Here is a 15970-nt window from a genome sequence, read left to right as displayed (position 1 = left end):
TTTTGTTCTTGGTTTTTATATAATCCCCCCCCCCCCCCTAAAAATCTAAAACACTCACTATGGACCAGATATGTGAATCTTCATGTCTCCCTGCTAAACAACTTTGTGTTCTCTTTGTCATTCTTTAGTAAATGATAAAGGGCAGAGGGCAATTTAAGTGATCTGAGAGCATGATTTCATAATTTGAGCACCCGAACACATGGGGGTAACTGGAGGCTACTACTGTCTTAGACCCTCAAATCAGATCAGGAAAAAGCAGAGACCCCTGTTCCAGGATGGACAGATAGGAAACAGATGCCACCTGCAGAGTAGAGCTATAAAGTCCAATGTCCATTAACGTCTGCAAAGCTGCAGGCCAAGAGCTAGCTGGCAAAGAGCAGCAAAGTAAAGTCAACGACTTCAGGCTTAATGTTCACCAGCAAATCACATCGTACCACAAAATTTATCTGTCACTGATTAAATAATGCATTTTTCATTTCCAACTGCCTTTTCAAACTTTGGTCAGGGTTATGGCTGGAAGCACAGCAGAAGAAAAGTAGCAGTAAAAATGTTATTTTAGCTCGAGCTTTTGTTCAGAGGAGTGTTCTAAATGGAAAAGAGAAACTCAAGCATCACTCACTGTACTGAGAACTGTTCAGTGATAAAACCAACACAACTTAATTTCACCGGGATTTCGTGTGAGATAGTACCAGCACTGCTGGGGTTTTCACCATCAGTATGGCTGAACTCTGGGAAAAGCTATCCTGGGAATTCTTGTTTTCTCTGCTCTGTTTCTTAGAAAAATAGCTGCAGGAACCTGATATTTTTATCATGTGTGTGAGTGTGCTGGCATAAAGGTACTGAAATAAAGATGTCTCCTCTAAATATCATTATGATGCAGTACAATACTACTAGCATGTCTTGTGTGGCAAAATACTCCTGAGAGAAGGTTGGAAATGAAGCTGTCACCAAAAACAATGCAGGGATTCTAGCCTCCATCCCCACATCAGAGAGCAGAGGGGGGGGGGTTCCACGGGTGGAGAGTCACATGACCATTACAACTAATTGTCAGTCCTCCTAAAGCTAGTGAGGCAATATGTTGAAATGTGACAGATGTTGCTTCCTTGCAGTGCAACAGTACAGCTCCGTGTTATAATGTCAGTCAGACACAGAACCTCAGACGTGATCAACAGGAATGAATTATTCTTCACGCTTGGTGCTTTCTCCACTTCATATATAAAATGTTTTCAAGAAGAATGCTGTACTAAAATATCACCACTTCACTGACCAAGTATCACAGAAATCACCAGGAAATTAGAATAAACACAATTATATGATCAATTATCAGCAGTTTTGTTTTTGGAATTAAACTTAATTTTTGGCCAAAACTCTTGGTTTAGTCCAGATGAGGTACTGATCTTCAAATTCAGCCACAGCTTTCAGCTTTCATCAGTAACTGGCGGCTCAAACCAGGTGTGAAACAGAAACCCATGGCTCAACAAACACACAGAGAACACAGTCTACTACCTCCAGGTTCTGCAGGTATCCTTCCTGCGGGTCGCACAGCAGCGAGGAGATGCGGTGGTTCTGTCTCATACATCTGTTGTTGCTGTCTTTCCACAGGGGGAAGATCTGCCGGATCACTGTCATGCGCCCCAGTGCACTGTGGGTAAGCTCCAGGATCTCTGTATCACTGATTTCCTGCGGAGCAAAAGACAGGTCTGTGGTTTACGTGCATATGAATTAGAGGTCGATTGTTTTCCTAGGTAAATGCATGTATTTCACCAGGAGTAGCCTCACCTCAGCACCTGATGGTGAAAGTGATGTTTAATTCCTCTGCTACATTAATTAGGAGCAGTGAGCAGCTTTCACAGACAAAAAACAAATGACAGCCTCAAAGCCCAACAGAAGGGACGATTCGCTGAGGCCATTAAAAGCTCCCTTTACTGATGCACATGTTTAATTGCTTTCACGAAGAGAAACCCAATTATTTCCTGTGAGGTGTAATTATAGATAGCTTCAATCTTACTCTAAAAGCTGAAAAAATTATCTGTCAATAATATGAAGTTTATTATGTTTATAACACCAAACAATTACAGTCCACAAGAGTTTACCTGACCAGTGACTCAGCAGACTGGTTTCTATTAAAGGCTTTAATGGGAACCAGCTGTCTTTGGGGGACTTTCCACACCTCTGGTACAGCTCACAGTGCCACACCCTATAATATTAATAATAATAAGGTCTAGACCTGACTTTGTAAAGTGTCCTGAGATGACTTTTCACATGGTATTCTTTAAAAGGCCAGTAGAGGCAGGGTCAAAAGAGTTCCTAAATCTATTAGTCCTGCATTAGGAACCAAAAGGAAGCAGTTTATTCTCAGAAAAAAGGGGATGACCTCGATCACCAGTGTCAGCCTGTGGTTTCTCTGAAGCTCTGAGTCTACATAAAGAGTTCAGTCTCACAGTATGTTCCAGCCTTTTCCTGTTTTTTAAGTGACTCAAAAGAGAAAGTAAATGAAAAGAGTTGATACAAACTCAAAGACTCAATAAATCATTTCCAAAAAGGAAGTATTGATATTAAAACTTCTTTAAGTACCAGTGTCATTATCCATGTGTGTTTTGTGTCTGTGTGTTAAGACCTGAGATAGGACTCGGAGTGTAATGCCACGCTGCTAGCCTGGCTGGAAATGTGTCGCTTTGTCCCGACACATCCTGGACTACAATTTTAACCACTGGAGGGCAGCAAAAACACAGCTCTAGACGACAACAAGCTTCTTTTTTTTTCTTTAAATACAACTAGAAACTGAAACGTGGACATTAGTTCGCTTTAGTGTGGCTTTTGGTGGCTGGCTGTCTTTATAGGTCTCAGTATGTGTACCCATAGAGACGTATCATACAATTAAACCAGTGACAGAATGCTGCGTGGTGCACCCAAAAGTGCTGCTGCTCCTGTTAAAGCTGAGTTATGACTCCCATCTGTGGCATCATAAACACCTCTCAAAATAATGTCATTTAATTAACTTTTAAATCACGTTTATTGGCCAGGTATGTTTAACACATACAAGGAATTTGTTTCCGGGGCAGAAGCTCTCCCCTAGAGAGAGCGTTCAACTGAGGCGGCCATCTGCAGTGCCACTATTCACGCACACGCGCGCGCACACACACACACACGCACACACACACACACACACACTAGGGACGGCGCTGCCCTGGCCATCGGGAGCAACATGGAGTCCAGTGTCTTGCCCAGACACCTTTCAACATGCGGACCGGGGACACCGGGGATCAAACTGCCAACCTCTGGTGTAGGAGATGACCCGCTCCACCTCCTGAGCCACAGCTGCCCCTTACATTAGTAGAGGGGCAATTACAGCTTACAGTAAGTATAGAAATTGAGTGAACTAGTACAAGACTACCTAACTAGTTAGTTCTGAGCTGACACAGGATAAAAAAAAAGGTGAGAACGACTAATGGTCTTTATTGTAATCACTGAGATGGACTCGCAGTTTGGAGTTCAGTTTTAACCGGCAGGATTATTTGTCAAACACAGCTCCCCTGTTCTCATTACCTGCCGTCTAACAAGCCATTAGTCTTTAGTTTCTTTCTGTGTGCTGATGGGGTAGATAAGAGCCAAATGGAGGAGGACAAAGAGAAACACAGGACACAGACACGAGGCTCAGATGGATTCGGCTGTCAGTGCAGACAGCCGGTTAAATATCCACAGCTGGAGAGGCTGTAATGTCACCTGGGGCGGCTTTTTGTTCATACAACGTCTGATTTGCATTTCAAAGAGAAGCGATGGTGTCATTTACAGTTGGAGTCCATTTTCACTCAACCACACCAAATGATCTACAATGGATGTCTCAAGTAATTAGGTTTTGTTTATCATGAGCCCATTTTCAAAATACAAGCTTAAAACAAACTGATGTGCTGGCTCACAAAGAACTCTGACAAGTTTGTCAAGTTCTGTTCTTTTTGAGAGAGAGAGGTCATTCAATGGTAGAAAGGTCCTCGAATGCACCATGAAAACATTTACCACAGGCACAGACACATAACAGTAAAACACAATCTAAACGGGCCAAGGCTGATAATCCCTCACTGTTAACATATGATGTGCCTCCACAGACTCTGATCTAGAGTGAAATGGTTCCTAACCTTTTGGGCTGGGGACCTTTTAAAGTAAAACAGTGTGTACTCAGGCTGCACTGTTGTTTAGACTTGTAGGTTGGAGCTGCTGCCTTAGTGCATCTTGGTTACAACTTACTGTTTAAATACCAGTGGTCCAAGATCTGATTAATGTATCAGATGACAATGTGGGAAAGCGTCTCTGATAGTGATGAAACTACAGGGAATTATTAGCTCAGTGTGCAGCTCCCCTCAACTTCACTGAGCTTTACAGTGAGTCTCAGCTCATTGTTTAGTGTCCAGACCACAACGTTACAGCTCTGGTTCACTCTCTCACCCATAGTGTGGTGCTGGGCCGCAGCAGGAGGCTGCTGTTTGCAGAGGAGATGCACTCAACAGCCTCTGTCTACAACCTGCTCAACAGCAAACAGCAGACAGACCCAGTCAGGGACCAGCAGGGGACCAGAGTGGAGCATTTAGCAACTACAGAGCCAGAGGTCTCCCTCAGGAGGTGGTGGAGACCAAACACAGAGCTACTGATAGGTGAAGAATTCATCCATGGTATACAGTTCACCAGTACACCATTCCTAGAATCCTACTGGTATCTTTTATATTCTACGTCACAAACTAGGTAGACGCACATTTGTGAAAAAAAAAAGAATATGGTACAGTCAGGAAAAGTAAGGCGGCACTCTTTTCATCCTAGTAACAGGGTTAACAGTAACATTATTCATTACACCGTGTTTTGCTGACCTATGTTTGTGTCTCCACAATGCGATGACAAGTAAAATGCCAGGTGATATTTGCTATATGGCACAAAAGAAACATTTAACCAGGAAGATTTGTTTATTTTTCACCACAGTCACACACAACTTTCCCACTGTTTGGTCTAAACACTGGGCTTCAGCACTGCCCACTCAGTGTCTTCCTCAGCTCCCCTTCCCCTTCCTGCCTTTCCACCTCTGGTTAATTACTGTGCTCGTCTCTCTTCACCTTTCTCTCTCTCTCATTATTGTAGCACAATTGCTCTCTCCACCTGTTTGTTCTCCACTCTCTCCTGCTCTGTCCCAAAGCCTCTCTCTCTCTCTGGGTCTTTTTAATTGGTGTCAGTGGTGTTGTCTTGTTGTGGCTGTTTGTGTTACCAGTAGACAGAGGGTGAAAAGGACACTCTCCTTATGTTGACAGCATGTCTGACTTTGTACTGTACTGCCACCCAGCACGACGTACATCGACTCTGCAGAGCTACACAGCAAACACAACAGGAAATAATGGTTCCGTTCTGACCTGAACATGTGAGATTTGTGTCTCTTTACTAAGACACAAAGCTGGTTTTGTGCCAGAAACCATCCACAGAACCACTGAAGCCAAACCTCTGAGGTGCTGCTGGTGCTATTTAAAGCACAATTCTGGTTTTATATAGTTACTCGGGCAGTCAGACATGCAGGAAACAAAACCTCAGGTTAGACATCTGTATGGTAAACCTACCAAACATCCATCACAGTTTACAGACATAGTTCATGCTTCAGCTCTGAGTGACTGTGCAGTGCAGTGAGGGATTACAATCAACTGTCTCATTTCCTGTTTGACAGACCGTTGGTTTGTTTACAGCTGGGTTCTTCAGGGGCAACCCTTTAAAGATCCCTAACACAACTGCCCTGGTGAAGGTCTAGTGGCTAAAAGCATGGTGCCATCATTACGTACCAAAGTGAGCAAAGAGTAAAGCAGTGGAACCACAGAACCTCTCAAAATGGAAACTGACACATAGCTTATATTGCCGTTCATGCTGACCCGTCAGTATGAACAAACCAAGACGAGCAGCTTGGGTGTCTCTGCTGGATTAAATCATTTCAGCTCAGCTCCGTCACTCTGCAGAGTTGAACTGCTATGTTTCAGACAAACAACTGTCGAGAGGCACGTCACATAACAACAATCAACTCTGACATACAACAACCAAATGCTTGTAGGACACAGCTATGCCAATCTTGGACACTGCTTATTTTTTAGTGGGTGTTGTCACCATCAATAAAAACAGATTTTCATTGGCTGCTAGAGGTCAGGTGATCACTGAACTGCACTAGGGACTTTGGATGTTGGTCAGACTAAATAAGCGATTGGAATACCACAGTTTGACTGTGGGAATCTGAGATGGTGGGCGCATTTAGAAAAATATCACTAATGACGCTTGCAGTTAAAGAGCCCCTGCTGTCAGCCTCTAAAGTGAAGCTGCAGTGAGTGATGCAAACACTCACTCACAACCTGCTTTAATGTCCTCTGTTCTTTCTATGGGGCTCAGACATCCATGCTACTGTGTCCTTCCCCAGTCTATTCTAGTCTTTATGTGAATGTCTGAACTCTAAAATCTCTGCTCTATGTCCTGAAAATCTAATTATATGTTATAAATATTACAGTATATCTTTAGCATCTCAGAGGACTAAATGGGTTGGAGAGCTGTATGTAACCTACACTTGAAACTAAAGAAGTACTGCATCAAGTTGGAAGGAGGGAGGACATGACTGACAGGAGACACAGAAAAGGACAGGGAGGAAATGGAAATCAGCTCGTCTGCAGCCTCTACCTGTTGACAAGACACCTGACATGTCACTGCACCGCCACCCAGGACCAGAAACTACCTGTGTTACCTGTCGGAGCTCAGTGACACACTACAGGCAGAAACCACTGAATCCTCAAAGGAGCGAGGAGGACGGGAAGGAGGAGAAGAAGATGGGAAGAGAATTAGGACGGAAGAGGCGCTTAGGGAGGTGCACCGTTTGTGCATTTTTTCATTTTTATGTGTCCTCAGCTTTGTGAAGATCTAGCTGTCGCCATCTTTGATGTGGCTGCAGGTGTTGTTCTCATCTACTGCAGGAGTTCTGGAAAAGGCACAAATGGTATTGTGGCTACAACTAATATATTATTGAAATTGTTGAATATTCTACTAATTTTCTAAACCAGTCATTTTGTCTATGGAATGTCAAAAAAACTGCAAAATTGCCAGTCAGATTTTCTCAGACTGCTAAAAGCACAGTCCAAAAATGGCATCATTTGTGCATAATAAAGCATCAAGCTGAAAAGCTGAAACCAGAATGTTTGTAATTTTTGCTTGAAAATGATGAAAACAGCTCCTGATCAGGCAGAAACTGCATTCACACACCTGTTCTCTAAAAAGTGATCAGCAACATTATAGTGGCCACGTCCCTGTGGTGGTGGTGGAGGATTACATTTAACATTTAGATTGTTTGATGGTTAACAGCCTGTACTCGTGTGTAAACACCAGTTAGCTGAAGTGAACATTCCACTCACAGCCCCTGACGAAAGTGCCCCTCTTTTAAGGTGTAAAACAGTAGGTAGGTGTATTGCTGTATTTGTCAGCAGCTCTTCCTGTGGATACACAGCAGTGGATAAAAAAAGAATGACAATAAACTGCAATAAAACAGCTGGAACAGTACAAAATGCTGTGCATTAATATAAACTTAACATGCTCTGTAAATGTGCTACATTATTGTGTTATAAGAATGTTTATTGAGAGATAACGGAACAAAATGCGTTAAAGGTTGCCTGCATGTTTTGGTGTTTCTCTTTTCTCTTCAGTGTCAGACACTGTGGATGAATTTAGCCTGTAAATCTGTTTCACTGACAGGGACCTGCCCTCACTAAGTACAAATGGAAGGATAAGGATAGATGCTGCTTGTGAACTTGATGGTTTTGGGAAATACTGAGGAGGTCAGTGCCACTCTCCCAAAACCTTCTGAGAGATGGAGCGGACTCGGTGAAGTGATTAACATTGGCTGGAATGGAGAAGGAGACTGTGGTTATGCAGTGGAGTCAGCCAGGAGGACCAAGGAGGAAACAGGCAGAACTAAAGTGGAGCGTCTCTCAGCTGACACAGTGCTAGGGAACTCCACGAGGCTGGTCGGTGGACCTGCAGAGGCCAGCGAATCAGAAGACAGCCACTAGGAGAAAGAAAGCGAAAGGACACATGGTACCAGGAAAGGAGGAAAAGTTAGCAGACAGCCCGGAGCCCAGTGAAAAGACTGTATGGAAGAGGCTGGAGGAGTCCTCATGGAGCTGAAGAATGAGGGAAGCTGACAAGGCAGATGCAGCCTGACAAAGAGGATACGGTCACCTGTGGCGTGGCAAATGTGAAAGACCCTGCAGATGGTGGACCAGCAGCACAAACCCCCAAAAATGGTAGAGAAGATGGATCCTGAGATGAAGCAGAAAACAAAACACCACTGGGGGCAAAAGGGGCGAACAAAACAACATGAGCAGCTGCACAGGGCGGGTGATCCACCTAACAAAAATGGAGGTTTGAGTGGGTTAAATGGTGTGAAAACGGCAGAGGTCCTGCTCCCGAACTTTAGATAGCTACATTATTTCCATTTAGTTTCAAATTAGCATTTAGTTTTTATTTACTGATGGAAATTGTAATACAGTACATTACAGTCAAGAACCAGAATTTGACCTGTGGTGGGAAAACTCGCCAGAGGAGCTGCAACCTTGAGTTCAATGTTCCAGTGCTGTAGTGTCCTCTGATCTAAAAGCTGCTTAAAGATTTTCAAGTGTTTTAGCTTTAAGGGAGACCTCTGATTCAGGTTCAGACCACATGAGACAGGTTTAGAGCGAAGGACATCACGACCCTGTTGGCACCAAATAAAAGCCTGAAGGTGTTTGCTACAGTTCTGCTTTTCAAATATTACTTTTAATTTCATTTTTGCTTTTGTTGTGAACATAAACTAAACTTTCTCTGCAGTTATTTGTTAAATTAATGAACACCGAGTTGGAGGGATGGAAGGAATGAAAAGGGAGGCGAGGCAAGGTAAGGGGGAGGAGAAGGGTTATACAGCTGAGTAACTGAGACTGACTTGAACACTATCCTGATGAAAGAAGCAGCCTGAGCAGGTACACGATGTTACACTGCGTCACGTTTGAAACGGTTCACGTATTTGGTCATAAACACTCTCATGTGCCAAAAAGCCCAAAGAGACGCCGGCGACTGAGCAGCTCTGCGACTGTAAACACAGTTTGACTCTGCTGGTTCATTAAAAAGCCAGATTATACCTCGTTAAATGATAACTTTGAAGCAAAGGAAATTGTAAGTGGATTAGGAGACGGTTACCAAGCTGGGAGCCAAAGAGAAAAGAAAGCTTGGAATTGAATGTCAGTGCTGAGGTTTTTTCAGGACATGACAGTCCCCCCCGCCCCTAAATTATGTTGTTTACACTGCTGTCAGCTCTGTCAGCTCAGTTAATTGTTTGGGAAGATGCCTGGGTATTGATCCTGTGAGCAGATAAAGGAATTAAAAAGCAAAGATAATTTAAAACAAAAAATCACTTTGGCAGGAGCAGAGATGTCAGGAGAAGTCAGAGCTCTGGAGAAGCCAGATTTTGGGAGTGAACAGCTGTAGCGGAGGCTGCTGCCATTTTCCATTATTCAGCTACACTCACTTCATTGTTTCTTCAAGCATGGAAAGCGTTGGAGGATCCCTGAGTGAGGGTGCAGTGTGGGGATGCTTGGAAAGTCAAACAGAACAAATGAAAGTCTGGACTGGCGCTCACAGGCGGCGCCAGCATTTCTTCTTCACGTGTTCTGGACTGTGATTAAGATTACATCACAATACAGACCAATATGTAAGGTTGAAGCAAAGTCACAGGAAGTGCAGTCAGGTTTGTTTTGTTCCACTCTACTGCCAAAACCTCTGATCAGGCAGAATGTGAGAGCTGGGCCATTTTACAGTAAGGCCGTGTTTGGTTAACAACATCTGACGGCAGCTGAAACAATAACGTGATGAGTAAGACTTTGAAATACACATCTAGAGTTCTCTAAACACAGCTGAACTAGGTCAGTGTCACTGGTACATGGACGAGAGAGCTACAAGGACTTAGAAACAGTAGAACTAGCAAATTCAAGCTAATGGACGAACTGTTAAAATGCATGGCTAAAACTAGAATAATCAGTTCAAGTAGGTTGATGTAATGATAACTATGTATGTATGTAACTAAATACAAAGGTTTAACATGGTGTCCAGCGTGACAAATAACACACACGTCAGAAGCACAAAGCACACCGGTAACGTTGCTGCCTCCAAATCAACAACTATTCAAAACCTGACACAGCCTTGAACCCCCCCCGCGCCAGCTTGGTGCCTGTTAGAGAGAACACGGTGGAAAATTGACAGAGTAATCCCGCCTTGAACAGGAAGAGTAAAAGTTGAAGGCAGCTGAAGTGTTAGAAAACAGTTCATCAAATTCTAAGGCAGTCAAATGATCTCATATGGTGGAGACAATAGACTGTATGTTGGACACAGTTTAGTGTCACATGGTCTGAACATCTGAGTGTGACATGTCTTACCTCATTGACAAACACCCAGTGACTGTCTTTGGAGGCCAGATTTGTTTCCACTGCCTGGAGACACACAGAGACACAAAGACAGAGAGTTAACAAGAAGGACTGGCTAAAGCTAATTTAATCACACACTGAATGTAACATTTGGCCGTGCTTTAAGATCTTCCTGCGTGGCCCGTCACCGAGCTTTGTCTGCCTTTGTTCTCGTGTCGTCTTTGTGCTGCTTTGAAAAGTTCACCACCCAAAAACAACTAAGCCTCTGCTTCCACGACAGGCTATTTTACCACAGTGTTGACAAATGAAAGCTTTTCAGAGAGAGCAATGTGCACTTATCAAAGCAGCCGGCGCTCATCTGGTCCTGAGCCACCGTGTGATAATCCTAATAACATGCAGCATCCTGCAGAGGATAACCAAGCAGAGAGGAGCACAGCTGGGCAAGTTCTGCACAGGGGTGACAGGTTTAGTAGAGATTTCATGTTTTATTATCCACAGGGATAGAAAGAAATCGTGAACATTAGGAAGTATCATAACTAATATGAAATCTTATGATTTTAAAAAACACAATCACTCTTTAAAAAGTAACGTAGCTGATGTTTTCTTTAAAGTGTCCTTAAATTCCTAAACAAGGAGCAACTACAGCACATAGCTTAAGGTACTGCTGGTATGTACTGGACCCTGCACAGAGCTAGTCCTATGCTAAGCTAAGCTAATTGACTGCAGAATCCAGCTTCTAGACTAAGCGCCAAGACATGAGAGTGGTGTCGGTTTTCTCATTTACTCTTAGCAAGTAAGCAAGATAGTGTCTTTTCCAAAATGTTGAACAATACTTGATGATGTTACTAAACACCAAATGTACTCAAATCCAGTAACTCCTAGTGCTTCAAAGTACATCCGCCTGTCAATATACAGTACTATCCATTTACCAAAACAGTTATAATGATGACACCCACATGTTGCGGCTGCAGTTACCATTGGGCTGCAACAGTCAGAAGCTACTGAAGCTTTGTCATGAGTTTCTAATTCCAGAGGCAAGAAGGAACCAGAGTAGGCAGCAGTTTGTCATATGATCATTATACACTATACTGAGTCGTCTGTTCCAGTAACAGTGGTGGGAGTTTCAGGGACATGTGTGCACGAGTGTGTGTGCCTACATAGTCATGCATGTCAACATATGATGAGAGTATATGTGGGTGCCATTATCCTCTGCGCCTCCATGTAAGCACCAGCAGCTTAGTTGTAATTATCTAATTATCTAAACTCTCTGAAAGACAAAATAATTATTTAAAACAATAAGATAAAGACAGAACAGAGCATCTGAAGCAGAGCATCATGGAACATACACACACCCGCACTCACGCATTACAATACACCCTGATACCAGAGAAGAAACATGCTGAATGAAAAATCGGAGGCAGCGTTACACAAATGATCAAAACCCCCCAAATCTGCTGTTGGGATGGTGTGAGGGGAGGGGATTCAAACATCCGGCAAACACTTCTGATGGAGTGTACTGGTGCCCTGAAGAGTTTATCACTGAACAAATACATATTACACAGTCTAAAAAAAAACAACCTTCCAAGCACACACGCAAAATGCTGCCATGAATGTTCAACCGCCTACACAAAAACATCACGCTGAGTCACATCCTGGTCCCTGACCTCAGGGCTCAGACTGCCAGATGTTTTCTAACAGGTCCTCATTTACCTCCACACAAATTATCTGAGAAGTCACAAAGCTCGAGGGGACACAAACATCTGACTGTACCTCTAAAGATAAAAACAACCAGGCAGTTTAATTAGACTAAATTTAAAGATGAGATTTTTACATCTGTGTGTGTGTGTGTGTGTGTCTCAGCGATCAGGTTAACCTATAGAAAAGGCCACGATGCTGCTCTTATAGCACACTTCACATGACATCTCCTACTTGGAAATACTACAGCTGTCACCATAACCTTTACTGGGCCTGGATAGACTCTACGTATTATCTCTCACACACACTTGAACACGGCTCACTGAGGCAGCAGGCAGACTAACAGTTTATCCTTCCATCTCTTCTCTGTTATTCCTGCCTGATGCTTTGTCATGACCCGCTCTATCATCTAAAATCCACCCTATCGCACAGCTGCATTGTATTCTGATTCACTTTCTACTGTGGACATGGACACTGGCATCTCTAATAATTACATGTCAGCTCTCGAGGTAAAACATACAGAGTATATTGTAGCTTTTAATGGCCAGTGTCGGTAAAGCTGAAGGCTGCAAAGTAAATAAGGGAGTAAAAACGTATGGCGCAGTATTAATGCACAATGTAGGAACTAGAACATAATGACCTTTCTATTCCCAGCAAACTCTCCTAATATTAAATACAGCATTCAAACTATTCGTTATGTCTGCAAGTTGATGATGACATTTCCAGCAGGAAGTGTTCTTTGTTCAGGGCTGAGAACGTTTGTCGCCAACAGAATTTTGTTTGTTACAGTGAATGTGAGGTGATTTCATAAACACAAGGCACATTTCAGAGTTGCCAGGTGAATCAAACAGAATATGATGGCTGAACGTTAGACTGTGAACAGGCCGAACAGCATCATTGGAGAAAGCAGCAACACACGCTGCCGTGGACCAGTGAGACCGGATCCTGAACAACAGGGAGACGTCTCTAAAGCCTGGTCTCACAGACAGATTCCCTTATTTGACTGTTCCTTGGCCCTCAATCGACCCAGGCGTCGTTCCGGTCCGCCATCTTGAAGTGCCTCTCAGAGCTCCTATTCCTGCTCTGAGGAGCAAGGAGGCTGCTGGAGCCATGAGGGAGAACACACAAGCATCATTTACAAAAGTCTTTTATGGACCGACATGACCATCGAAAATCAAATAATGCATTGTTTTCATCCACGAATACATCCCAAGTCTGTCATATGCAGCCATGTTTCCCTCATTTGTGTCTTCTTCTTGAACCCTGCCCATGTAACATGAGTGGAAAAGATGCGAGGAGATCAAGGAGCGTCCTGAGGGTGGTGCTGGTCAAAAGATCATGGGGTCACTAGAAACATACCGTGAGGAGCAGCCATCGGGCAGTTTCATAGTAATGTTGTGTAGAAAGTTGACATTTGGGTACTTTTATATTTGTGAAAGAGACAGTTCATGGAAAGGGTTCATGCTCTGGGGAATAAATCTGGTATTCGGATAAATACTACTTTTTTATGTATTTGTTTTGTTTTTTTTGGTTTTTTTTTTTTTTTTACAGATGTGGACATTTTGACCACAAGGTCAAAAGATTACAAATATCTGTTGCAAAAGTCAGGGAAATCAAGCTCTTTGTTGTGTTTGTCAGTGGGAGAACTGGATACTACAGTGGCACTGCTGACAAGGTGACAAGGTGAGGACATCTGGAGGACGCAGTCACCCAAACCAGACTTCCTGTTGGTTGCGAAGATATCTGGGGTCAGAGTGTTGGACGAACCAACAGACCAGTGTCTCCATCTTTGGGGCAAAAACCAAGTTGTACCTCAAAGCCAATGTCACGCGAGCTGCAGCATGGCTGCTCACTGCGTCATCTGATGAGGGCAAAACATCACCACGACCCTTCATGTTGCAGTACTCGGCCCCACGGGGACAAGCGGGAGGATGAGGATGATGAAGGCTGACTCACATGACAGACAGCTACACAAATGTGTGAGAAGCTTGGTACGAGTGAGAGCAGAGAACCAGACGACAGAGGAAATCATGTAGACATCGGGCCCGAGGAGCAGCGTCCTCTCGACTGGAGACAGTTAGCTTTTTATCTTCCCCCTCTCATGCATGACAGTACTTGGGTCAGGCCTTTTGATCACTTCATCTGGCTGAAGAATGAAGACGGAACAGAGTCAAGAGCAGAGACACTTGTCACTGTAGGCGACATCGTCAGTATGTTAACAGCTGAAAACACTGAGGGATGTGAAGCTCTGCTGCTGTTTGCTGCTCATCAGCTCTGTTGCCTGACATTTGTGTCCTCCAGCTAATTTCTTGGAACATTTCCTCATAATTTTCTAAAAAATACCTGGTATTTAGTTGTTCATTTTATTTCCCAGAAATGCCTATGCAGTTTGGAAGTGATTAGACTCATTTGCTATATACAAGTTAAGAAAAAAAGGAAAATGTGCACAACCCCATTTCCACAAAAGCTGGAGCACTGTGTAAATTGTAAACAGTGAAATGTTTTGAAAACCCCTTTTACTCCATATTCATTTGGTAACAGTACAAAGATGTTTAATGTTCAAATTAATATACTTTGGTTTAAATAAGTCTATATATTTGTAAAACATGGTGCCCACCGAGGCGAACGTGTTTGCGCATTCCACTCTTGAATGCCGGCTTTTTCTTTGTTTTCTTCTTTTTTGTGTGTTTTTTGCTTTTTCTGCAGTGCACAAATGTCATGCACTGCTTACATACAACAGACAGGCATTGCTGGATACCGCCAACTCACAAAGCCACTGGGAATTTACTGGTTTCATACCACCAGAGCTACAACCCACTGTCCGCTCTGGCGACAACAACAACAACAACAACAATGGTGAGGATAGCCACCATCGCCCTCAAGGAGCCCCCGGGGCACCAGGCACAAGTGAGCAGGCTGAAATCAGGAGAGCGACCCGGAGACGGAGATGCAAATGGGGCAGGCGAGGGGGACTCCATACTAGGCTAAAAGCTCGCACTCCCCGACCGCCATTACCCAGCCTCTTCCTAGCTAACATACAGTCTCTAGAAAACAAACTGGACGAGCTAAGAGCTAGGATTACAACACAATGGGAAATCAGAGGATGCTGTGCTCTAGTTCTCACCGAGACTTGGCTTTCTGACAGAGTTTCAGACTCAGCGATTCAGCTACAAACACATTCTGTACATTGAAGCGATCACACTGCTGCTTCGGGGATGGACCGCAAGCGCCTGCAGAGAGTGGTAAAGACTGCAGAGAAGATCACCAGGACTCCACTGCCCTCTCTGCAGAGCATTTATCACCGAAGGGTGCATAGGAAAGCTGCCTCCATCCTCAAAGACCCCACCCACCCCCAGCATGGACTGTTCATACCCCTACCCTCCGGTTGGAGGTTCAGAAGTGTGAAATGCAGGACCACTAGACTGAAAAACTCTTTCTTTCCCTCTGCCATCAGACTCCTAAACAGCTGAGGAGTTTATTACCAGGAAATACGTCATGTACTGTCGACCTGTACCGTTTGCATTCTCAGTTTGCACATGCATAATTGCACATTGACTGTTGACTGCTAGACATGCTGCTCCTATACAGCATACATTCTCTTATTACATTCTTATATTTTGTATTATATTTCTCCATTTGCTGCTTAAAGTGCCTTAGATTTTGTGTTACTTATTTATCTACTTTATATTTTATTTGTATTTTGAGGCATTCATGTGGACAGCAAAGTAAGAATTTCATTGTACAGGGAAACATGTTTCCTAACTATGCATATGACAAATAAACACTTTGAACTTGAACTATTCTGAATTCTGAATGTGCATCATGTTCCAAAAAAG

General features: G+C 43.5%; 1 protein-coding gene across 1 annotated transcript in view; it reads right to left on the bottom strand.

Annotated features, from left to right (window-relative positions):
* Window positions 1–15970, bottom strand: part of grid1b (glutamate receptor, ionotropic, delta 1b) — a 437638-nt gene that overhangs the window by 60078 nt on the left and 361590 nt on the right. The window contains 2 exon segments of the mRNA XM_020604601.1: window positions 1507–1680; window positions 10452–10505. Of these exon segments, the coding sequence (XP_020460257.1) occupies window positions 1507–1680; window positions 10452–10505 (228 nt within the window).

The sequence above is a fragment of the Monopterus albus genome, unplaced genomic scaffold, assembly GCF_001952655.1.
Source record: "Monopterus albus unplaced genomic scaffold, M_albus_1.0 scaffold67.1, whole genome shotgun sequence".
NCBI classification, from domain to species: domain Eukaryota; kingdom Metazoa; phylum Chordata; class Actinopteri; order Synbranchiformes; family Synbranchidae; genus Monopterus; species Monopterus albus.
Note: the sequence above shows the minus strand (reverse complement) of the source record. Positions and strands in the feature narration are given on the sequence as shown.